The sequence below is a fragment of the Delphinapterus leucas genome, chromosome 2 (assembly GCF_059928025.1).
Source record: "Delphinapterus leucas isolate spDelLeu-1000000601 "Yukka" chromosome 2, BTC_Dleu_Yukka2, whole genome shotgun sequence".
Lineage (NCBI taxonomy): Eukaryota > Metazoa > Chordata > Mammalia > Artiodactyla > Monodontidae > Delphinapterus > Delphinapterus leucas.
Window position 1 is genome coordinate 132,272,541 of NC_143130.1, and position 24,472 is coordinate 132,297,012.

Genomic DNA, 24,472 nt, shown 5'->3' on the forward strand with positions numbered 1-24,472 from the left:
CGTCAAATTCACCTTTGGAACGTTTCCAATTCAGTGAATTTTGGTGAACGCGTACAGTCATGTAATCACCGACAAACTTGAGATATAGACTATTTCCATCACCCTAAAATGTCCCTTTGTAGTCACCCCGTTTCTCCACATCTAGGCCCTGGCAGCCTCGCCCCCACCCCCCCCATCTTACTTGATTTCTGTCCCAAGGGCACTCTTCCATCCCTATTTTGTGTTGTCATTTATCTTTAGGTAAGTCTCTCTAGCACGCAGGATCCTGCTTTGTATCCCTATAGAGCCAAATGTGGTACCTGGCACCCAAAATGTACTCAGGAAATAGGTGCTTAAAAAATAAATGAATCACTTGTTTTTCAGGTTTTGCCAAATCATTTCAGAGACTCTGCTCTCTGATTTCCAGGATGTGCCGTTTGAAAAGGGGCTATTAATGCTGGGGAAAGATTTCTCCTAGAGTTTTAATTTATACAGTCTTTAAAAAAAAAAAAGGGCCATAGTTATTTCTAACTTCAGAGATTTTGCTGAGCATTTCAACCATTTCCTTAGACTTGGGACTTACAACTTTGTTTGCTCAACCAGCACGTGGGCCTCTGACCTCTCAACCTGAATAAACAGATGGAAATAGAAGCTGGGACCAAACGCAGCTGCTGCTCTCTCCTCCCCCTGTTCTTGCCATCTCTGATCCCTCCACCTCCACAGGGCATGGCCCAGGGTATCCTCCGGAGCTCCCCTGAATAAGTTCTGTGAGATTCCAGACCCATTTCACGGATGACTCCGGGGGTGGAATCTGACGGTGGCTTAAGGTTTCTCATCATGCAGGGTGTGACCCAGCTGCAGCTGGCTCATCAGGCAGGCTCAGATTCCTCTGGTCCTTCCTCATCTGATTCCTCTTCTATCTTGATGTGCATCCAAAAGTTGACATTCCTAGAGAAACGACAAGAAGAGGTGACCAAAATTCCCCCTTGTCTGACCAGTTATCTGAAATGGCCTAGTTCTCGAAGGGAACTGCCCTTTCTTGAAAGGTGTTGGTGCTTTCCTCTAGACTGGCCAGCTGCCCCAAGCTGATGCGTCCCTATGCACTTTCTGTGGGTTGGCAGTCCTTGCTAGGCCTTCTGCTTAGCTGGCAAAGGCCCAACAGCTCAGACACATGAGAGACCACTTTTTCCCTCTGGGGAGGTTGTACCTTGCCTCCCAGATGCAGTCTTGGTGCTGGCATCAAATTGGTTCCAAATGGAACCTCATTCCCTTTGTCCCCCTTTGCCCTCACACTTTGCCCCGTGGCTTCCCTGGAACAGCTCTGGTGAAGGACGGTTTCTGCTCCAGAAGACAGTGCACGATGTAAGCGCATCGCTGCCAAACCTTTCGAAGCCTGAACTCCTGATACAAGGGGGAGTGGAGGTGGAGGTTTCTGCTACCTGCTGCTAGGTAAACAAAACACCAAAAAGGTGGTGCATTTGTACACATGGAGTAATTGCGTAGTTCATAACCCTGTGGACAGATAAAGTAGTAATCAATGGAAGGGAGCTAAAGAAATTCTTACTACAGTAATGATGACAGGTTTGTGTGTGTGTGAGAGAGACAGAGAGAGAGAAAGAGAGAGGGAGGGAAAGAGAGAGAGGAGAGAGGGAGAGAGAGGGAGAAGATGGGGGTTGGGAAGGGAAGGTTCAGGGAAAAAGGGAAAAACAAAAGGGAGAAAGAAAAAAGAAGGGTTAAAGTGGAGGAAAGCATATGTCCTTCAGGAGGATCTTCTAAAGCTGCGACTCTCAGACTTTTGTTTTATTACTATGACAGTAAGAAATGTATTTTACTCCACGCAGGGCGCGCACGCGAGCGCGCGCGCGCGCGCACACACACACACACACACACACAGAGATGTATAGAATAAAACAGAAAATAAGTTTGCGCGTAGCCAGCTAGAAGAGTAGGGCACTTATTTCCATCACACATCAGTGCGTGTGGCGTCGGGGGCGCCCCCGGGCCGCGCCCAGCCGCGCGCTGGGTCAGGCGCCCCACTCCACCCGCCGCAGGGCCCCCGGGTCGCCACACCCGCGGGGGAGGAGAGCGACCGGGGCGCGGCTCTGAGCTACCGGCGGCAGCTCCCGCGGCGGCGGCGGCGGATCCAGACGTGACGCGGGATGGAGACAGACAAGCAGGGCTGCGTGCCCGCGTGGTGGCACATGGTCGCGTGGAGCCTGAGGTGAGTGCACGCCGCGCCCTGTGCGCCCCGGCAGCGCCCCGCCGGCTCCGACCGCCCGGAATGCTGCAGGGTGGGTACCGCCGGGCAGTGACGCAGGGCTGGTGGCCGAGCGCTGACTCCCGGGGCTTCGGAGGCCCCCAGAGCTCTTGGACGGCTGTATCCTCAGCCCCAACCCCTACCCGCGCCGGCGAGACTCGCACGTTTGACTTTTCAGGAACCTATATCCCTTTGGGGCTTCTGAACTAGAGATTCCAGAAAGCTGGTTCAGGTTCCTGTGCCAATCTCTTATCTGCCTTGACATTTTACTAACAGCAGGACGGATTTTAAAAAATAATAATAGTGACAATAATAATCGGTGTTGTAGTCTTGGAAGGCATTCTGTTAGGTCAAGGGCTATCTGTGTAGATGGAGAAGGATCGGAAGGCCACCTCCCTGAGTGTGAAGCGTCTGGCGTGTAAAGAACGCCTCTCCATAATGCTAGAGATGCATGGTACATTGAAACCATAACTTGGCATCATTGCCTGTGCCTAGTTCTTATATCCTTTAAATGTGAAATGTGTAGGTCAGCACAGGTTTTTCATTTTCTTCCTTCCATGAATCCTTGGCTTGAGCAGTAATCTTAGACTATCTCAGTCGACCAGCAATGCACTGACAGTCTCGTTTGCGTTGAAGCCAGGTATTGGTTGGAGACCTTGGACCCAAAAGACTGCGTGTCTTGTTTTGTCTTGTTGGTGTGGGAAGGTATTGGCAGTTTTGTTTACCTTTCTTCTTTCGATTCCTTTGTTTTGCTTAGTTAAATTTTTGCTGATTACAAGATATCCAAAAATCATACCCAGGCACAGGAGACTTCACTTTGGAATGTCTGAGTGGTGAAGACAAACACCAATCTCCTTTCCTCTCTTCCTGCTGTGGCCAAAGGCAGGAAGCAGAGAGCGGCCCTCTCCTGGCCCAGCGGTGCAGGCCGGAGCCCCCTTTCTGTGTTGGATCTGAACACCAGTCAGAATGTCCTGACTGGCTGCACTTTTCACCATCATGGGCCTTACCTCCCAGATACGGTTGTTCTGGGAAAGCTAGCATTTACCACCTTTTAGTGGATGGCTGATTATTTAACATTTATTTGGTAGAGAATCAAAGCTGCAGTTCACGCTTTTAGAGAACAGCCCACTTTGTTGATAGCGGAGTGGAGATGGGGATTTGGGGCCCCTTACTTGCCTTCGTAGTTACTAAAAATACTTCTCGAGATGCTTCGTGAAAGAATAAAATACTTGGGCATTTCTTCATCTGAGCAGAAAATTACTGATCTAATGTAGGCCGTGCTGAGGCACAGACTGATATCCAGCATCCCGAGTCCTTTTTGTTTCTTGGAGCCTGGTTAGTTCAGCAAACATTCATGGAGGGCTTGCTGTGCACCTGGAACAGCCTGTAGCTGTGGATCTATTGTGATATGTTGTGAAACTCAGGGAGAACATTTAACCATGTTGTTTTCAGTGATTATTTTTTAATGCCTTGGGGATCTATTTATTTATTTTATAAAAGTCTCATCAGATGTAGTTGCTTCTGAAGATGGATGGGCCCAGGAAAGTAAATCTCCACTTGCAACTGATTTTCTTCAAATTAGAAAAATGGAAACCATGTTCAGGAAAGAAGTTGGGGGAAGCCGAAGGGCTATTTTCCTCTTCATTTCTCCCTATTTCATCCCAAGTTTTTACTTTTCTAGATAGTGCTTAGAAAATCACCATGAGAAGGCTGATAAACGTATCCATCTTCACCAGAGTATTGGACATCCCACTCCCTATCAGGCACTCATCTAGGCCCTGGGCACACAGCCATAAATAAAACAGGCAAAACCCCTGCTCTTGGGGAGCTCACATTGATTAATTTTCAGTTGTATCAATAATTCAAAACAGAGAAGGAATCCCTTCCCCTGTCCCCCAAAGCTACCAATAAGCCTTGCTTCCTTCTCCTTTATGAAAGAAATACACTCTTCTTTCTGTTCTCAACCTTTCATTCAATGAATATTTATGGAGCTCGGCCCTGTGCTAGGCAGAGTGGAATGTAAAAGCAGTATTATCTGTCACGTGGTTCTTGTCACTGGGGAGACAGGACTGATAGTGGGAAAACAATCAGAAAACAATTAAGGGTCAAATTGAGGCCCCGATTATAATTAGTGGGAGGGGTGAAAAGAGGAAAAGTCACCATGAGAAGATCTGTCTAGAGAAGCTTTGAAAATAAAAAAGAGGGACACTTGAGTGGATGTGAAGGAAAGGGAGGATTTGGTTGGGAGGAAAGAAGGGAGGAGAACACAGATGTAACTTGGTGCTTGGTGAGTTGGTGATCAATACATGTTGGCGGGATGAATGGGCACAGGGTGGATGTGTGGCATGTCTTAATATTTGGAATCGTTGTCTTGCCAAATGTGGTCAGAGTTGGGCTTCCCAAAGCTGGTACCTCTGAGCATGAAGGAGAAATGATTCGCCCTGTAGCAGCTGGTTCCACCAGGTTTTGCCAGTAAGAATCATCCAGTTAGGTTCTGTAGCCCCTGTGGGATGCAGTGCAGTTACAGCCACGGCTAATCAAAGGGCAGGTGAAGAACACCAAAGCATCAAGGTGGCTGTTTGATGTGCTGGCCGTGAGCGAGGATCGGGCTGAAACTGCATTCTCTGCTCAAATAAGGTCTATTAGCCACTGGTGACTTTTGATCCCCTATTGATCTAGGGGAAGTCAAACTGACAGGCCCCTAGTTAAAAGGAGCCGCTGTGCATTATTGATGCTGTGAGGGACGTGGTCACTCTGTTCTCTTCCCGCAGCAATTCTCACAGAAATGCCTTGAGCTATTTGAGAGAAGGGTCCTGTATGAATTATTCTTTAAAAACAGAAACATATTTCCCTGTCTTGCCCCAGCTTCCCAAGCACCCTGCTACCTGTAAAAGGCAACTTAGCGGGAGTCTAACAGGCAGGGTAGTGGGAGTTCAGAGAGTCAGGAGAAAGAAAGCCAGAGCCAGCCAACTGGAAGGGAGCATAAGAATTCAGTTCTGCTCATCTGTCTGGGCGTGATCTGTGGCTCAAAGTGGCTCCTCTGGGTTTTGATTTCTTATCTCTAAAATCAGAACAGCCATATCCTCTGCTTCCGACCACCTTCATGGAGGCTATTTTAAAGTATGAAACAATCATTTTCGTTTCTTTCTTGCTGATTTTATGTGTAGGCAGTTGCCCATGGCTGATGTATTTGAAGAGCTGTCCATCACCCTTAGCCTGCTTATCTTTTCCACTCCCAGCAGAATTGCTGGAAATTCATCAGAGATTCATTATCTTCTGCCTCCATGCCTTTTCCAAACACGTGTAAGTGCCCTGATTTTTAAGTTATTAACACTTGAGGGAGAATTTTTTTAGAGGTCTTTCTTTGATGCCTTTGGCTATCTTCTGAGGATACGGGAGCAGGAAGGAAGAAAGTGGGAGGAAGGAGGGACCCTGAGAGGATCAAGGGTGCAGAAGGGGAGAAAAGGATCCTGAAACAACTCTCTCAAGAGCTGAATTTTACCAGAGCCCAGCCTTGTTCCTGGGGCTCATTTTTGCTTCAAGGATGACAAGTAGAACTCACCAGGACTGTGACAGCTCATTGGACATCACCGTGGAATTCTGGGGTTGTACAGACCTGGGTTCACGTGGCTCTGCCATTCATTGGCTGTGTGACCTTGGGAAGGGTCCTTAACTTTTCAGTCTCCTCATCTGTAAAGCAGAGGTAATAACAGCTGTCTTCTAAGATGCCTCTGGTCTAGCAGAGCAATCAGGGCAGGGGAGACAGTGCATCAGAAATGCTTTCCATCCCCTACAGCCTCACGATTTGATCACACTGACCGTTCACAGTAGGGAAAGGGACTCTTGTCATGGACGATGTGGACAAAAACTGGGAGTAGTAGGTGGTGACACTGACCTCCTGTGTCCCTCGTTTCTCAAAGGTAGGAGACACTCAGTCCTCATGGGAGATGTGGCTAGAGACAGAGGTAGCCTGAGTGAGCCCTCATGGACAAACCATAACTTGTCTGCTGGTGGCCCCCAGTTTGGATGGTTCGTGTCATAGGGGGCAGTAGAATGAACAAGATGTGCGTGGCCCCCCGTGTCCCATTCCCTGACCAGGCCCTGCTGCGTCCAGCCTCCAGGTGCCCCCCTGCACCCCACGCTGCTCCTCACGGCCCCGCCCACCAGGGATGTCACCTCAGATGTGAGGGCTTTGTCTCATTGCTTCCCAAGACCCAGCCAGAAGGGGCGGTGGGAATCTGACGATTATTCATTCACTGCTTTAGACTAATACTAATAATAGCTAGCACATACAGCACTGAACTGTGATGTGATTGAAAACTGTGGCAACTGTTAAAACAGTCTGAATCCTGTTTCCTGGTGACTTCGGGGTCCAGCCTTGGCCTTCTGTGGGGTACACTGAGGAAACAAGTCTGATGCGAGTACATCCGTGTCCCCTCCCCTCCTGTCCTGTCACACCTGGGCTTTCTGAGCAGCTGGTAGGGGCCCTGACTTATTGCTTTCCTCTCCTGGTTCTCCCTTAGTGCCTGATCTGGATCTGCCCTAATTACATACAGTTCTGTAAAGGATTTTGCTTAAATGCCAACCTGCCTGTAATTCCCAGTGTCGGTCTGTGAAATTCGATTTGGAGGTTAAAAGGAGAAACAAACAGGGACAACACTTGGACTGATTTTGAATACCTTGTTTGTTTCACAATCTCTTACAGATCTTTCCCATACTCCTGTTCAACTCTCAGAAGAAAAATTGCCACTCTGTGTGACAGCTTTACCACTAAATCATTAAACGAACATATTTTCCCTCCTCTGATGCACATGGTGATTTTTTTCAACTTTTGTATGTACCTTTTGTGAATTTGCCTTTATATTTTTTTTTCCCAAATAGAGAACTTACTGCCCTTACAGTTATGGCATAATGAAAAAGATATGTCAGTTATAAAATTGTGGCTAGACTTAAATGGTCTGAAACCTATTTAATATTGGCTTTGGGGTCTAGGATGAATCCTTGCAAACTGTTGGGATAGATAGAAAAATATGGCCTTGTGGGTAGGGTTTCAATTCAGGAGCTCAGTCTTCAAATTGGCTATTAATCTGTATACCTTACTGCTTCCTGTATTCTGTGCCTTTTCTCTTCCTCTTCTTGCCTGTATCCCTCGAGAGAGAGACAGAGAGAGGTTGATGTGAGAAATCTATTTTCCCATGTTTTTTCTACCAAGTGCTGCGTTAGTCAGCGCGACACACAGTTCTTCTAGAGCACAGGTGATGCTCTCACCTGCATGCCTCCAGGTGTATGTTGATCTTGGACATTTCGTGGCTTATGGCTAATGACTAGGTTTTACTTAGTGCAAAAAGTAACTCATGACTTAAGTAGCAAAATACTCATTACCTTCTTCTAGACCCTCTTACTTTTTAGGTGAATGGTCTCCTTTGCTTTTCGCTTGAAACGGGGACGAAGATTGAATAAACTCCATTAGAGGCTATATATAACACTGGTGGTATTTTTAAGTCTAGCTTTAGTTTTTTTTTTGAGGGGGGGCAACCCTTTTGCAGGCTAGTCCTAGTTTATAAAATAAAAATACTTTGCTTGGAATTGAGTGTAGTAGCTTGCAACTTAGAAACATGTCAATCATGAGGCTAATTACTTTTTTTGATTGTGATTAAGAGACATGGAATTCGATTCTGGGAGTTGATAATGAATTCTCCTTTCCAGTCAAAGCACCATTTCTTGTGGATTTAAAGAAACCGGAGTTAAAGATTCCTCACACAGTGAGCTGCTACATCAAAGGTGAACCTAGGGTGATTCTGGGAACATGGTGAGTGCACTGATTGGACCCTGGGGTGCTTGGTGGGTGTGGCTTTCATGTCACAAGGGCAGAGGTGAGCAGTGCTGTGTTACTTGCCTGGGGAGAGGTCGGTGTTCCTTGGAGGAAGCTGTTTCACACAGCTTCCCTTTATATTGAAGCTTGACTTGCTTGCATTTGCTTTTCAGGACTCTTACGTTGGAGTGTGGAGTCTCTCAGGTGCCTTGGGTCTGTCTTCTTCCCTGCCTTATGCCTCACCCCCTTCCCACCCTGCTCCAGACCCACTGGCCTCCGTGTATAGAAGCCATGCTCTGTCTGCAACATTTCTTTCTCTCTCTCTGTTCCCTCTGTTCCCTCCTTTTGCCTAACTAACTGCTTACCCATCTCTTGGGTCTCATTTTAAACGGTAATTTTCAGGAAAGCCTTTCCTCACCACCACCCCCCATTTTCGGCATATGTCAGTGCAACCTGTGCTTGTCCTTTACTGCGTTTATCCCCACTGTAATTGAATAAGTGCTTGTGTGATTATCTGATGAATGTTTGTCTTCCTTATGAGACAATAACTTCATAGGTGGGGGACTTTGTTGGTGGGTTTCCATTGCTCAGCACAGTGCTTGGCAGAGGGCACTCCATAAATACTTGTCCATCAAGGCCTTGAGCATCCTACTGTCTGTTTTGCTCTGCTGATCTCAGTATTTTCTTCTGTTTGGTTCACCTACTTGTTCGTGGCTGCCAGTTTTCCAGTGCCCTGTTTTATATTTCATCTCCCTGAGTTTAAACATGTGATCACAGAATGTTTGGGGGCCAATATGGATGGGTTCACATAACTTCTTCCTGATCTGCAGGGTACAGTCCCACTAATAGTGTTGGAATTTGAAAACATCTTTCTTCTTTACTCTTGCCCCATCAGTCCTTGTTTGGTGAGTCAGCTGTCCTCATGACTAGCTTATCTAGCTGGCAGCAACGCCCGTCTTCGCAGTACAGAGGCCTTGGGGTTTGATGTCAGACTTTTTGCTTCTAAATGATTGAGAGACTGGGACTTCCCTCGTGGTCTGGTGGTTAGGACTCTGCACTTCCACTGCAGGGGGCATGGGTTTGATCCCTGGTTGGGGAACTAAGATCCCACATGCTGCATGCGGTGTGACAAAAAAAAAAAAAAAAGATTGAGGAACTGAAGATTTATCATCACATGGCCAATTCTCCAGGTCTCCTGGTGACATGTCATATGGCAGTGTTTGTGTTAGCAGGGTTCATTCATTGGTTTAACAAGGTGGAGGAACTGGAGCTCACTCAGGTGTTTAAAATCACAAGGTCACTGGGTTTCTTGAGTAGAATAGCTTAATTTCATGTTCAAGCTCTTTTCTCCTACCTAAACTGGTTTCCCTTTGTTTCCAATTTGTTTCTTCAGCCAAACCAATAGCAGGTGGCAGATATCTATTGTCTTTTACTTGTTTCCACCCAGTGGATTGCATTTCAACAAACCACACCTAAGAATTGCAGTCTTGGAAGCATGATTGGTATAGGAGTCAGAAGAACTAAAACAGTAAATGGTTAAAAGGGGTTATCTCGGCATGGGAGAGGGGGGGTAAGGCAGTAGTGGTTTTCATTATAAGACGTTTGTAGCATTATATTTTAATTTTTACCATGTGCATATATATTAAGCAGATAAATATCTGTATGTAAATATATTGACTATTTACATATAATAATCCATTATATATTCTAATAGTATATAAACATATAAATATAAATATGTATCTGATTGACATAAGGAGGTTTCAGACTTTGGCAAGGATAGAGAAGTCTTCTCTCTGTCCATGTTGGCTGAAACCTTTCCTTGCTTTTCAGGCACACAGTTTCTAGCTGCCGGTGGGGGGAGGATGCTAAGGGGAAGGGCTGTAGCTGCTACGAAGCAGCCCTCCATGACGGCAACCCAATTATTGTTTATCTTCATGGCGGTGCAGAACACAAGTCAGTTGCCTTTGCTTGGATGTATTTTTTTTTTTTTACAGAGTGAAAGAGTATTTCAGCCCTGAGGGGGAATGTAAGGCAGAGCTCAGTTTTTAGGTCTGTAAGCATCCCTTCACGTATTTTTTTCCCTTTGTTGAAATTTGAGGGTGTTCTGGCAATAGGCTTCTCTTTTTAAAAAATCTATATATTCTATATGTAGAATAATGTGGATCCTTAACTGAAAGGGAAACTAACTTCCAAAATTTGGATACTGATTTCAAAGAAGGCAATGGTTCCTTTACTCCCTAAGAGTGTCGGAAATGATGGATCAAATCCATGGACGACTGGGTAGGGAGTAGGCATGAGGTATGGAGAAAAGGAAGAGCAGTTTCCACATCAGTGGTCTTCTCACAGAACCACATGGAGATTCATTTATTTGGCACGAATCCTATTAATCAAAAGTATGGATTCCCTAGGAGAGATCACCTGGAATTCTGATCACGGCTACTGGGGGCCACCTGACTAATTCTAGTCTGGAATACTGATGCCTCGGCCTGCTCTCTGTGGTCCCAACCTTGCTTGGTAACCAAGAGCACCTCCCAGGAGGCTGGCTGTCCTTTGGTGCACTGCCAGTCCCTCTGTGAGCCTGTGTCATTATGGTGGGTGATGAGTATTGGCTGTGACTGCGGGTCTCAGCATGGGGGAGGGGCGATGTGCCTCAGAGACCCGCAGACCTCGCTCTGTCTCTGGGAGGACACTTCAAACTCAGTGACAAGGTCTGGAATCTGCCCCTCGGCTCCCCTGCCTCTGTCTCTTTTACTCACTGTCTTTTTGTGTCAGAAGATGGCCTTCTCAAGACTTGCCTTTGCTCAAGGGGCTTTCTTGAGGTGTATGTTTCAGAGTCACATTTACAGAGATTTCCTGTGAAATCAACATTTTTCAACATTGCTTATCCTTGTTCTGATGGTGTAGACTTGGGCACGGCGTTACAATGCATTTTTATTTAAAGGGTCATGTGAATCACACAGTCACGTCTGCCCTCTGAGTGAATCCGCTCTTGCCCTCAGTTATCCCAGATTTCCTGGTTTGGGGTCAGCTGCACCTTCCTGTCTCCTGCCCGGAAGTCTCAGCTTGCTCTTGGCAGTACTGAGCTGGAAGGAGGCCAAATGACAGATCGCAGGGAACCTTGATGAAAGCAGTGGTTCTATACTTGGGATCCATGGAAGCCCCAGAGGGTCCATGAACTCCCAACCCAAAATTGTACACAAAATTTGAAGAGTGGATACATTTTTTGGGGCAGCGGGTCCATAGCTTTAATTACATGTACATGTTCAAAGGGCTCCATGACCCACTAAGGTTTAAGAAACTTGGCTCTAAAACAAATTCAAATGTTTTTTTAAAGAATCCTCTGCCTTTTGAATCATCTTTATCTCCCTTTTATGTGGTTAACAGAGAGCAGACTGTGGTTCTTTTGGAAAAAAGTATTTCTTGTACCTCCAGGGCTGTGAATCTCTCTCCTTCACTTCATCTTGTACCTCTTGGCAGAGTGGACAGGATGCAGGCAGATCTTCCTTTAGTGAACTTGATTATATCATCCCTTTTTCTGAAAAGCCACTTTCTGGAACTTATTTTCCTTTAGCTTCTAGAGTATTCTTAGAAATAGGTTTTGCTGTGCAGCAGTGGAAGGAGATGGATTGTCAGCAGTTCAATCAAATGCTTACGTTGAGAAGCGCTAGCGGTCCGGGGAGCCGGTGCTCACTTGGGGGAAGGCGGCAGCAGAGGGGAGCTGTGGGTCATTCACCCTGACACAGGCGCGTGGGCTATGACACCGAGAAGCATTGCCCTCTCTCCTGGTTATTTGTCTAACCTGAAAAAGAAAGGCGTGAGATCAGATGCCAGCAGTATGGTAGTGATTTTTGTTACAATGTTTGGACACAGGCAGGCCCAGGTGTGAATCTTAGTTCTGCTGCTGGCCATTTGGGTGTCTGTGAACAAGTTACTTAAGCTCTCCAAGGCTCGGTTTCTTTCTCTGTAAAATGTGGAGAACACATACCTTGTAGGACTGTTGTGAGAATTAAGTAAAGATTTAAAAGTGCCTGCACAGTAAACTTTTGTCCCCTTTTATCTCCCTTCCCTTCGTCTATCACTGTATTTTTTTTTCATTTAAAATTATGTTTTTATATTCTTTTCTCATTTATCTATTTGGGGCTGGCAGTGGTTTCATGTAACCAAGTGATCTCTTTATTTTTGATCAATATTAACTCTTTATCTGTTCATACTTAATATAAATATCTTCCCGTTATTTGCTTGCTTCTACTACAACTCTGTGTGGAGTTCTTATCCTCCAGGAAATTCCTAAAAAAAGGCATTTACTATGTACCAAGGTACTTTAATACATAATCTCATGCAACCTTCCAACGATCCTGAAGGTATTATTTTTCACTTCTCAGACTATATTTACACAGTTAGATGTTAAGTGGCTTTCGCAAGGTCAGACAGCTGCTAAGTGACAGAGCCAGGTGTGACCCAGGCTGTGTGGTCCTATTCTGCCATGCTGCTTTCCTTCTTTCCCGTTGAGCCTGATCTTCTCAAGTTTGAAGTCAAACACCAGATTTCAGAAATGCATTTTTCCCTACCTATTAAGCCATCATAACCAGGATTATGGAAGTGTGGAGGAGGTGAGACCACCTTTTCTGTTTACATCTCCCAATTAAAGTGATAACAGCTCCTTTGTCATCTAGGTGCTGAGTGACGGTGGTTTTCATGTCTTGTCTGTTGACTACGGAGGTATGTGTTAGGAAAAGTGTACAAAGATTTTTCAGTAAGAAGGGGCCTTTTGATAGCCCTCATTTTGGAGGCAGTGATATTGTGTTTGCCTTTCCTTGCTGCCAGGGTTCGGGGACTCAACGGGTAAACCCACGGAGGATGGGCTGACTGCGGATGCTGTCTGTGTCTATGAATGGACCGAGGTGAGAAATGGTACCACCCCTGTGTGTCTCTGGGGCCACTCTCTGGGAACCGGGTGAGTGGGGTCTGAAGATGGGTGCTGCGGTGGGTCCTTGGGGTGTTAGTGTCATATTATAGGCAGCAGTGGGCAGCAGGAGGACCCTTGAGCTAGGAGATGGTTTCTCTCAGGTTCCACATGGGGCTAGTGACCTTACACCTCAGCATGCCTGTCTGTAATACAAGGGAGGGTCTAGCTCTCCGGCTGTCTATGACACTGAAGCCCATTCCAGAACTCTCCTTGAGCGTTTTAAATGAAAGCATTCTTGTTTAGGGCCAGTGGAACCCCTTGACATCCTGTGAAAAATTTTGTGTCCGTGCACATGCGAGGGTCAAGAGCTTTCATCAGATGCTCATACTGGATGTTGCATTTTGTACTGTTGACTGTTAAGTCACTGCTTCGCATATGTACTAATTTTCATTGCTTTACAGAGTTGCAACAAATGCTGCAAAAGTTCTAGAAGAGAAAGGTATGATAAAATGCTTATTTTACATCGTATAATTTCTTGGCTTGATGTGGGAAAAGAAAAACAGTGAAGAGACTATTGTGCACAATCTGAACACAGAGATACCTGGAGCACCCCAACTTTAGACAGTTCCTGATAGTCTAATAAACTCTCTTTTTTCTATTTAATATACACAATACCTGCTTTTCAGAGTTATGAAATTAAAAGTAAATACTAAGGAAAGAGTTAAAATTACCTTAAGAAAGCCCTCACTGTGAAGTGATAATAAGTGTTGTTATGGAGTAATCTGGATTACAGGGGAGGAAAATAATACATTATGAAGTAATAGGCAGGACTTGCTTTCTGCAGCCCTCCTTACATAATATTTATATCAGTGTTTCTCAAAGTGTTCTGAGAACTGCCTTTGTCAGAATCTGCAGGGGGTGTTTGTTAGAAACACAGGTGACAGCTAGGTGGATCCTAGCTGTCTTCATAAAATGGAATCCCTGTGACTAAGACCAGGTGATCTTGATACGTGTTAAAAGCTTGTAATCACTTGCAGTGTATCTTAAACTTTACTTGGCAGTACAGGTCAGGGTGAGTTACCGTAAACATTTTAAAGTGTGTCACCTGCTATACACAATCTTAATTACTTATGGAAATAAAAGAAATGTCATTTCATTGGTCCTCTAAACTCTCATGGCTCCTTCAATGTTGACAATGATGAATTACCTGAATTAAATTCCCACATAAATGAATACTTGACTTCCTGGATAATGCAATTACCTTAGAACATTTTAATTACATTAAGTCCCCAACTTATGAACTCTTGCTACCATGTATTTTAATTTTCTCTATATTACATACTCCATAAAAATGATTATTCTCATACTATAAAGTCAGTATTTAGATTTACCCTTTTCTTTGCTGTTTGTTTCCAGCATCGCTGTGCTTCCATCTGGGATTTTTCTTCCACCTGTCTGTTGGTGAAGATTTCTCTCAGTTTTGGTCTGAAAATGTCTTTATTTCATCTTCATTTTTGAAGGCTATTTTTCCTGGGCATAGAGTTCTAGAGTGGCATTTATTTCAACCTTTCTAAGATGTCATCCACTTTGTTCTTGCTTTTACAGTTTCATTAGAAAGTCAGCTGCCAGTCTTACTGTTGCTCCTTTAAAGATAATGTTTACTTTTTCTTTTGGTTATTTTTGAGATTTCTTTTTTTCTTTGTTTTTCAGCATTTTTACTCTGATTTTCCTAGGTATTCTTGGTACTTATCCTGCTTAACTGTGGCCTGATATTCATCCATTTTGGAAAATTATTGGTCATTATATCTTCAAATATTATGCCTGCTCCATTCTTTGTCTTCTCTTTATCTGGGACTATAATTATATATATATATATATATATATATATATATATATATATATATTTTATCTGTTCCCATGTCTTATATGTTTCCAGTGTTCTTTTCTGAGTTTTCCAGACATTTTTCTCTTTGTGCTCTAATTTAAATATATTTACATATATTTTACACATTATACCCTGTTCAATATATCATACGAAATTTTCTTTAACATTAAAGTTTTAATAAATATTGTACTATTTTACCATTTGTTATTTTCAGTAAGTTATTTTAAAGTACATATACAGTAACTCCAATGTTTAGATCTTTTGTTTTCAGAGGGAGTGTTGGCCAAAACAACCTCGTCAGCCTCTGCCGAACACTCTCCCTTCCTGAAGTACTTTGCTTTCTTAAATTATCCAAGTCATGAAAATCTGTTTGTGTTTTAGAAGAAGGTGGTGGTTTTCAATTATCATGTACCTAGGAATGAAATCTCTTTAGCGAGGGTGCTAGTTAAAAATGCACATTCTCACACTCCCCACCCCCTAGATACTGACTTCTGACTGGACTCTGGTGTGGGTTCATGAATTTGCATTATTAATAAGATTCACAACTGATTTTGATGTAGGTAGTTCATGTACAAGACCTTGAAGATCCCTTATTTAGGAAAGATAGTATTGAAATATGATAGGGGAGTTATTTCTTTTTTCTTCTTTTCAAGGATTTCCAGTTGATGCTATTATCTTGGAGGCTCCATTTACCAACATATGGGTTGCAAGAATCAATTATCCCTTGTTAAAGGTGAGTGATAGATCTTTACAAGATGTCAAAGTGTAGGTTGTTTCCACACACGTTTATTAACAATTTTCCTTTTCTTAAATAGTTTTATATATTTCTAAGTTATTCTAACTTGTGATAGGTTATTAGCCAGTTGCTATTAAAGGGGGGCACAGCGGCTTTTGGATTTTGTAGTCCTTTTATTTCCTTCTAATAGATTGAGCCAAAGCTTTTTTTTCCCCATTAACTAACTGTACCTCGTATCTTTTATAATTTTTTTCATAGATAGACTTGACTTAGGTTTGTTTATTTATTATTCCTTTTAAAGTGAAAACAGACCTCTCATACATCATTTTCAGCCCTATGAATGTCAACCACATCTTTCATTATTTTATGAGAAGGAAGTCTCTAGAGAATTCAAGGAAGTTGCTGAATGGTTTTACACAGCATCCCAGGTAGAGAAGATGATCTTTCCAAGAAGATAAAGAATTGACTGACAAGATGTGTTTTTTTTTAATCTGTTGTATATATTATCCTAATTTTATAATTTCATTCCATGTCTGATGCTCAACTGCTTATAGTCATACCTCCATAGAAATGTTAGCAAATGAGAGGGGGGTGGGTAAGATTCTTAGAGGGGACATATGGCCCAAGTTTGTAAATTGTCGACTAATCTTGGAAAGCATCTTAAGGGTACTTTTTAAAAAAAATTAATTAATTAAATTTTTGGCTGTGTTAGGTCTCCATTGCTGCGTGCAGGCTTTCTCTGGTTGCGCCAGGTGGGGGCTACTCTTCGTTGCAGTGCGCGGGCTTCTCATTGCAGTGGCTTCTCTTGTTGTGGAGCATGGGCTCTAGGCGCATGGGCTTCAGTAGTTGTGGCATGTGGGCTCAGTAGTTGTGGCTCACGGGCTCTAGAGCACAGGCTCAGTAGTTGTGGCGCATGGGCTGAGTTGCTCCGTGGCGTGTGGGATCTTCCTGGACCAGGGATCAAACCCATGTCCCCTGCATTGGCAGGCAGATTCTTAACCAGTGAGCACCACGGAAGTCCCAATGCTTCTTAACATAAAGTCAACTTTGTCCAATATTAATATACCTTTGTCTTGAGTAGTGTTTGCATGATATGTCATTTTCTATTCCTTGACTTTCAACTTTTCTGAAATCTTATATTTAATATATATCTTTTGTAAGCAACATATAGTACAGTTTTGATTTCTTTTTCAGTATGACAAACGTCTGTTAATCGTAGTATTTAGTCTGTGTACATTTAATGTAATTATGATATTATTTAGGCTTAAATCTACTCTCTCTGTTTTCTATTTGTGTCATCTGTTCTGTGTTCTTTTGCCTCTACTTTCTGGCTTTCTTCTGACTTGGCAGCTGTCTCAAGGAGAAAAGTGTGTTGAGTGTCAGGCTCACCTCTCTGGGCTTCCCTTCTCTCTGGGATCTAGGCCACTCAAGACCTCATTACTTTGGTAGGTCTCTGATACCTTCACAGAAACGTTTTTAAAATATTTTCTTTAAGAACCATGGCTCTGGTGTCAGACTTTCTGGGTTTTTTTCCCCAGGGGTGTCACTTAACAGCTGTGTAATCTTGGACTAACTGTTTTTAATGCTTCATCTATAAATGGGTGTAATCACAGTCTATCAAGATTGTTGTGGTAGATTCACATATGAAAAGCATGTATGATAGTGCCTGATACAGAGTAAGCACTCAATGGCCGTTAGCTATTTTTATTATCAGTGGAGTGCCGTAATTCTGAACATTACTGTTGAATAAAAAAGTGTAGGTGGGATGAGACACGGATGTAGTGAAAGGCATAGGTCCTTACCCTCAAGACGTTTCTTGAGGGAGATAGGAAGTTAACGGGGGGTATAAAGTAATGATGTGGATTTCCGAGTATCACTTGGGAGTCAATTTCATTACTCAGCATAGTGGAAAAAGACCATGGGCTATGAAGCTAGACAGATTTGGATTTGGGTTCAAATTTGGCCTCTGCCACTAACCAATTATGACTTTGGTAAATTATCTCCCTTTGTTGTATTTTTCCTATTTCTATAATGAGGTTGGTACTGCATAGGGTTGTGTTGAATTAAGTAAAATAATCGTGCAAAAATATGGGCATTCAACAAATGCTTGTTCCTTTTTTCCACTCCTTCTATAATACAGTAGACTAAGTTAGGTGTTAGGGGAGGACCAGAACAATAATACCAGGGTAGGGAGAATTCAGGGAAGAGAAGGGTCTTGTGTGCAGGTGTGACCGACAATGACTTACAGGGAGCTAGGATCTAAGCTCATTTCTGGAAGGCGAGGGAGAGCAGTTAGAAAACACAGACAGGAGGGGAGAATGTGAGCCAAGGCACGGGGCCAGAATGGGGTGATTATGTTATGAAATACCTGAGAGTCACGGAGGACCTCTATATAAGACCTTTCACACTCGTCATTCTTTTAAATCCTCACAGCACCTCTGAGTTTGGCACCATTGCCTCCACTGAGCGAAATGGAGGCTTAAAGGCTTGCCCAATTGCCACATACCCTATAGAGAGGAAACGGGACTCGATCCTGCATTTTCTAACTCCAGGCAGTCAGATGGAGGTGTGCAGCTTTTGGGATGAAAGACTGTGGCCAGATGCGGATGGGCTTACAGCCAAGATAGGAGTTTTTTGTCTGTTTAAATAGATAGTGTTCCACTCCCAAAGCTTTGTAACAGCATATTTCAGGTAACTGGTATTTTAAGAATATTTATCTGGTGGAATTTGAAGCCAGGGAAACAATTAGGAGCCCCTCGCTGTGGTCTGGGCTGGAGGGGTGGTCTGACCTGTGAGTCTCGAGGGGCACTTCTGGCTGGTGAGGAGTGAGGGATAAGGGGAGTAGACTGACTGGGGCCCGGTTTCTCCTTATGCCTTCGTAATTTGAGATGAATTGCTGAAGGGCTTCTCTTACTGAATTCTCCTCAGAGAAGTCCTGATTCCAGGGGTAGCAGAACCAGAAGACAAAGGAAAGAGAAAACCAAGAAATCTTGCCCTTAGCACGGGTAAGAGGAGGGCAAAGGAAGGAAGGGAAAGAGAAGTAGTATTGGGATTTCCAGACTGTCCCCAAACGCGAGTCATTTGCTGTGAGACCACGCAAAAAATGCAGGCCAGACCGACCCTGGGAAACCACGCAGGTTTCTGCAAGCAGCAGGCCCATGTCAAAACTGTGAAGCAGAAGAAGTTTGCCTTTACTGACCTCGACCTGCATATTCTGTACCCATTTCCCTACCAACTTCCCTACCAGGCATGAATTTCCTTTTTATAATCAGGAAAAAAAATTTTTTTAAAGGTCCTTATATTTGGAAAGTTACTATTCTATTACTACAGTTCATAGTGGGAGACTACAACAAATGACGTATTATAGCGCTGGGGCAATGACCACTAACTCTTATTTCTCCATACTCATAAAGGAGCAGTGACAAGCAGAAATCTAAAACTTGCTTCTACAATGAACCTGAACATAATTCTTTTCTTTTTAAACTGCAAAGCAGACGTTTGCATTTATGGCCCCAGCCTACCTATTCTGTACCCACTCCCTTCCCTTGGCAACGTCCCACTTACTACATTGCACCCCCCTCCCTGCTCAGCACCGCAGAGGAATATACATAATATACGTTGTTGGTCTTTTCTCTTTGCAGGTCTGTTCCAAGGAATAAACTGAATGAAATTCAGTCACACTGAGATGAAAATGACAGATAATAGCTTAAAGTGTACATCAGGGATATTTGCACAGTCGATTCATTCCTTCTTTAGCAAATATTTATCAGGTGTCTATTAGGTACCAGGAACTTTTCTAGGTTCTGGGGATACCACAGGGAATAAGAAAGTTGTGGTCTAAGCTCCTATGAAGTTTGTATAGTTGCTGGAGAGGCACGTAGAAGACAAGTATGCAATAAGAGGATTTTGAATAGTGAGAAGTGCTGTAAAAGTAATAAAATCGTGTGAAAGGAATGACTGGGAGGTGATGGGGGACAAGGTTCGATGGCTAGTTAGGGGAGGACCTCTTTGAAGAAGTATCATCTAAACTGAGACTTGCATGACAAGGAGCCAGTTGTCATGGCAGAATCTGGAGGTCTCGGCTGAGGGAAGAGAAAGGCAAGGGCCCTGCAGTGGGATCCAGGCTGACGTGTTCCGGGAGCAGAAGACAGCAGGGCCTGGGGGTGGAGAGGAGTGGGCTTAGTGATAGGCGACAGAGGCTGTAGCCAGATTCTGTAAGGCCTCCAAGGCCAAGGTGATGCTTGGGTTTAATCCACGTGCCTTTGAAGGATGTGAAGCAAAAGAGGGATGTGATGAGAGTTGCACGTTAAAATGATCACTCTGGTTTCCCTGTGGGAACTGGGTTACAGCAGGGCGAGGGTGGAACAGGAAGCCACCTGGGACTGTTGGTGTAATCCAAGCAAGAGATGAGGGCTGGGTTAGGCTGGGTGATTAGTGGAAATGGAGAGAACTGAATGGACTTGGGAGTAGTTTAGAGGCAGGGTTAAAAGTTTGAGGAAGGTGCAGTATTGCTCAGGGTTTATGTCCTTTCCTCATTTTCAGTTGAAATGGATGTTTTTAGGGCATATAAGCTAATTTACCTTTCGACTTAATCAAAATATGGCAAGAGCTGATTTAGCTAGCATTCTTTTTACTGGAACTTTCCATTAATGAGGAAATTCAGTATGTTTAGAATGATAATTGTTATATTTGGAGTCCTATGGTCATTATTAAAACCTAAAATGCCTTTTTAAAACATTGCAATATTAAATCATATTCAACAGAGTTTATAATGTTCAAATCCTTTAAAGCCAATTATCTATGTATTGTATACTTTGTATATCTATGTATTGTATACTTTATCTATGGATTGTATACTTTATCAGAATTTCGAACTAATCAGAATATTCTTTTCCCCAACTAAACCACTTAAGTATTCTGCAGTTCACTGTAGAAGCCATTTTTAGATTATGCGTATCACTGCTCCTTTATGAGTATGAAGAAATAAGTTAGTGGTGCTACTTGTACTTTAAAAAAAGATAAGTAAAAACCACAAAATGTTTAATGTGGTTATCTATGGATGGTGGGATTATGTGTGATTTGTTTCTTCTTTCTTCTATTTTCCAAATTTCCTACAATAATGTGAATTACTTTTAAAACATAAAAGTTATATTTCCAAAAAAAAGTTTATTATATTTAGAAACTCACTACTCTCTATATTACTACAGTTCATAGTGGGAAACTATAACAAATGACATAGCTATAGGCCATGTTTCAACTTTTTTTTCCTTTTTAAAAAATAGATTTACTGGAAACTTCCAGGATTTTTAAGCACGGTTATGGATGCCCTGAGGAAAGACGAACTAGTCTTCCCCAGTGATGAAAAGTAACTTAATGACGTAAAGATGTCCATTATTACTATATCTATAGGATCTGGTGGGTAATTCTCATGTGACTTATTGAATGGGGAGATGACCAGTCTGAATGAGTAGGTGAGAATTCTTAGATGGGCACTAGGATTTGGGGTAAGGTATCTACAGTATCTACAAATTTTTAGTATTTGGTATTATCCTTATGTCTAATTTAATGACTTTACCAATTCAGTACTTTCTCTGAAGTTATAAAGGGAGTTGTAGGTTTAGGGTGTTTCAGGACCCTTTAAAGGTCCTGTACGGTCTAACCTAGTATTCCTTGGAGGAATCTCTGAGTTCTAGGTCTTATTCCCCATGTAACCAAAATCCATACACCATCCAGCCGAATAACCCAACAGCAAGTCCAGTGACTAGAATCTGGCAAGTTAGCCTCTCACAGTTGGAGAATCTCGAGTGCCTACAAATAGGCAGTCGTTATCAGTATTTTTTCTGTTTCAGCACACTTGAGGGATCTAACATCCTCAGGAGTAACAGCGAGTCACTGTGGCAGGGGTGGATGGTATCAGAATTTGGAAGGGGACAGGGAAGTACTATTAGTCATTCTTCATGTCATAGCCTTTTCGAATTACCAGATAGGAAGTTGACCAGGAGGCTAATCAAACCTACTGATCTCATGTCCATCCTGTACATTTATGGGGAAATGTAAACAAATTGCTACAAAGAGTTCTCCTTGGTCCTGTGGTAGTTCTTGTTATTTTTTGGTTTTGACTTACTTTGTTTTCGTTTAATTAAAACATTCCAGATATTATGAAATAAGGCAGAATAAGGAAAAGGTGAGGTTCTGCTAATTCTGTACAAATTCAGTGTTTTTGTTCCTTATTTTCAAAAATCACACAGGAATAAATTAAATCAAATAAGCTAAGTAAATTGTATGAGTAAACAGAAGACTCTTGCCTGGAGGAAAAAAAAGTCACTATATGAAGCTTATTATATATGAAGTTGTATTTCCTGGGAGGGATGGAAAGAGCATTCCTTTATTTTGGGCAAACCTCATGTTTTGCTAAAGCCTTAACTTAGAAGAGGAGAAATCTCAATGTATATTTCTTGAACTGAAAGCTTTTCTTCCACTTGTTCCTAGTGTTAAATTCCTGTCTTCTCCCCTTCTTATCATACACGGTGAGGATGACAAAACGGTGCCTTTGGAATTTGGAAAAAAAGGTAAACTAAGTTCAGCGGCTGACAGAAACATACTCTACTAATTTCACCATTTTCTCAGCCAGCCAAACTTTGATTAGGGCCTAAAGAAGGGTCTCTGACATTATAAGGGGTTCTCTGCATCCCTGAATTGCTGTGCCGCCTGGTGTATACAATACACTGTTGCCACTGTTCCATGAGCTGTGCAGCTTTCAGTTCCTTGGTTGTAGAGGCAACCACTCAGGGATATGCAGGGTGCTCATTATCTCTGACTTAATGGGACTAACTCCTTAAGCTGGCTGTTTCCATACCCTTTTAGGAAAATTAGACTAGGAAAACAACTGCTTCAATGATCAGCCTCTGAGTCCTTGTCTTTCTGCCCCTTGCAGCTCTATGAAATTGCACACAGTGCATATAGGAACAAAGAGAGGGTGAAGATGGTGATCTTTCCTCCTGGCCTCCAACACACCTTCCTGTGTAAAAGCACCACACTGTTAAAAACCGTGAGGTAAGATTTGCTTTGCTAAATGCAATGAGGGCTGCTCTGGTTTACTTAGACCATGAGGTGGGGAACGCATGTGAGCTCATCTAAGTCCTTTTCCTGCAGAGATTTCCTGAGCCAGCAGTGCGCGTGAGGTCTGAGTACAGCGGAGAGCGAAGACTTGGTCCAAACACCACTTGTGTATATTTCTAATGTAAAACTGTACTGGGCTGCTTGGGTGAGCTGAAGTTACTGACATTTCTACAAGTCACTTGCCATTTTAGTAAGGGAAAGCATGGATGCTGGGCATTATGGAATGTTCGTGTTTAGCTTGTCATAGTCTACTTTGTGGAACATGCCAAAACTTCACTGTGGAGAATCAGAATTTGGTAAAAATTTGATCCCATCTAAAAATGTACAGTTACCAAACATTCTGGGGATATCTGTGGATAAGGTGGTTTTTGATTTGCACCTAGACAGCAAGCAGTAGCAAGAAAGATGCTCCAGTGTAGTTAAATAATTTGTATTTCAGTTTAGTTAATTTAAATGGCATTAAAAAGTTCCAAGCTGTTTTCTAGCTTTCTGAATAGCATTGGGGAAAGTCCTAGCATGCTATTCAATCTGCTATAAAATAGTAAGATTTGGCACTCATGTAGCCTTTGGAAATTAACACTGTATTTTTAGCCCTAATATAGTCATACAGTTTCCCTCCCAATTCCCAGAGATACTTAACTAGATTATTATTTAATAAAACAAAACAAAATCAAAGAATGTTGTGAAAATGTTGAAGTCCAGTAAGAAGCTATTTTTTCTCAGGACATTTTACAACTTACTTTCCATTGGCTTTGTCCACCCCACTGCTGGGTTCACTGGACAGGGAAATCTTTATGTCAGAAGGCTCCATGTTCCAGATGTCCCGGGCATACTCCTTAATTGTTCGGTCACTGGAGAATTTCCCTGAGGCGGCTATGTTTCTGAGTACCATGATGCTCCAGGCCTTTGGATTCTGTAAACAAGAATTATACTTGTTTAATTGAATTAAATTAAATTGATGTGCATCTAAGGCTCAGGGCCTGAGTGCCCAACAAGCTGTATGACAAACATCAGGCCAAGCACATCCAAGTACAATTTATGGGGAAAGTGACAGGAGTAAATTGTAATGAATCATAAATACATTTGTTTCACAGTTGGGAGCTGGACAGGGCAGACTGTGCTTTTCTCCTATTTTAGATTATATTTCTCTAAAATGAAAAAGAAAGTATTTTTCACTCTTACAGAAACCCTAATTGGTAATATCTGCCATAGTTACAATGTTTTGGCATGTAAGCCTTATTTCCCATGCTTCATTTTGAATGAAGATACCTCATCTCCCTTTAAACTACGGGGGAAAGGAAGAGACTAACATTCATTGTCTGCTAGATGCCACGTAAGAAATTTATCCCGTGGCTCACAGCCAGAGCTCGAAAAACACTACTCTAGAACATTAGCTACCATGCAGGCAAACAGTCCCATGGGAGACTTTATTCACCGACTTCTCTTTTCCTGTTTTTTTCAGAAGGTAGATACTCCAATAGGTTTACACTGAATCCCAAATACTCCACTGGGGTTTGAAAACAGGACCAATTAAGGTTTTATCCTAAATAAAAAATATACATCTATATATCTAAATAAAATATATATCTCATAATTTTATGTAAAAAGTATAAGAAGTTATTTATTTTTTATTAACATCTTTATTGGAGTATAATTGCTTTACAGTGTTGTGTTAGTTTCTGCTGTATAACAAAGTGAATCAGCTGTATGCATATGTATATCCCTATCTCCCCTCCCTTTTGGTGGGTCTCCCTCCCACCCTCCTTATCTCACCC

The 24,472-nt window shown here is 42.7% G+C and overlaps 2 protein-coding genes across 3 annotated transcripts in view; one reads left to right on the forward strand and one right to left on the reverse strand.

Moving 5' to 3' along the window:
• Window positions 1–2,084: 2,084 nt before the first annotated feature.
• ABHD12B (abhydrolase domain containing 12B) lies at window positions 2,085–23,439 on the forward strand. The gene is made up of 12 exons (XM_089907682.1): window positions 2,085–2,200; window positions 6,942–7,069; window positions 7,943–8,045; window positions 9,882–10,017; window positions 11,980–11,997; window positions 12,725–12,770; window positions 12,876–13,005; window positions 13,419–13,456; window positions 15,496–15,575; window positions 20,861–20,943; window positions 22,068–22,144; window positions 22,511–23,439. The coding sequence occupies exons 1-12, from the start codon at window positions 2,139–2,141 to the stop codon at window positions 22,633–22,635; spliced, it is 1,026 nt and encodes a 341-aa protein (XP_089763808.1). The 5' UTR covers window positions 2,085–2,138; the 3' UTR covers window positions 22,636–23,439.
• The window catches only part of PYGL (glycogen phosphorylase L), a 52,496-nt gene continuing 38,986 nt past the window's right edge, over window positions 10,963–24,472 (reverse strand). The window contains exons 20-21 of one of the 2 annotated variants that reach the window (XM_022570581.3): window positions 23,438–23,610; window positions 10,963–11,850 (exon numbers count right to left, since the gene is read on the reverse strand). In XM_022570581.3, the coding sequence (XP_022426289.1) occupies window positions 11,838–11,850; window positions 23,438–23,610 (186 nt within the window). In that variant the 3' untranslated portion in view covers window positions 10,963–11,837. Of the gene's footprint in view, window positions 11,851–23,433; window positions 23,611–24,472 lie in introns of those variants that run through there. The other variant, XM_089907681.1, reaches the window with a different exon arrangement.

What these genes read in the sequence shown, in the direction of transcription:
- ABHD12B (XM_089907682.1), top strand. Translation starts at nt 2,139, where the DNA reads ATGGAGACAGACAAGCAGGGCTGCGTGCCCGCGTGGTGGCACATGGTC. An exon ending in CTTGTCTGTTGACTACGGAG is followed by an intron (nt 12,771 to 12,875) that starts GTATGTGTTAGG and finishes CCTTGCTGCCAG; the next exon opens with GGTTCGGGGACTCAACGGGT. An exon ending in GTCTTCCCCAGTGATGAAAA is followed by an intron (nt 20,944 to 22,067) that starts GTAACTTAATGA and finishes ACTTGTTCCTAG; the next exon opens with TGTTAAATTCCTGTCTTCTC.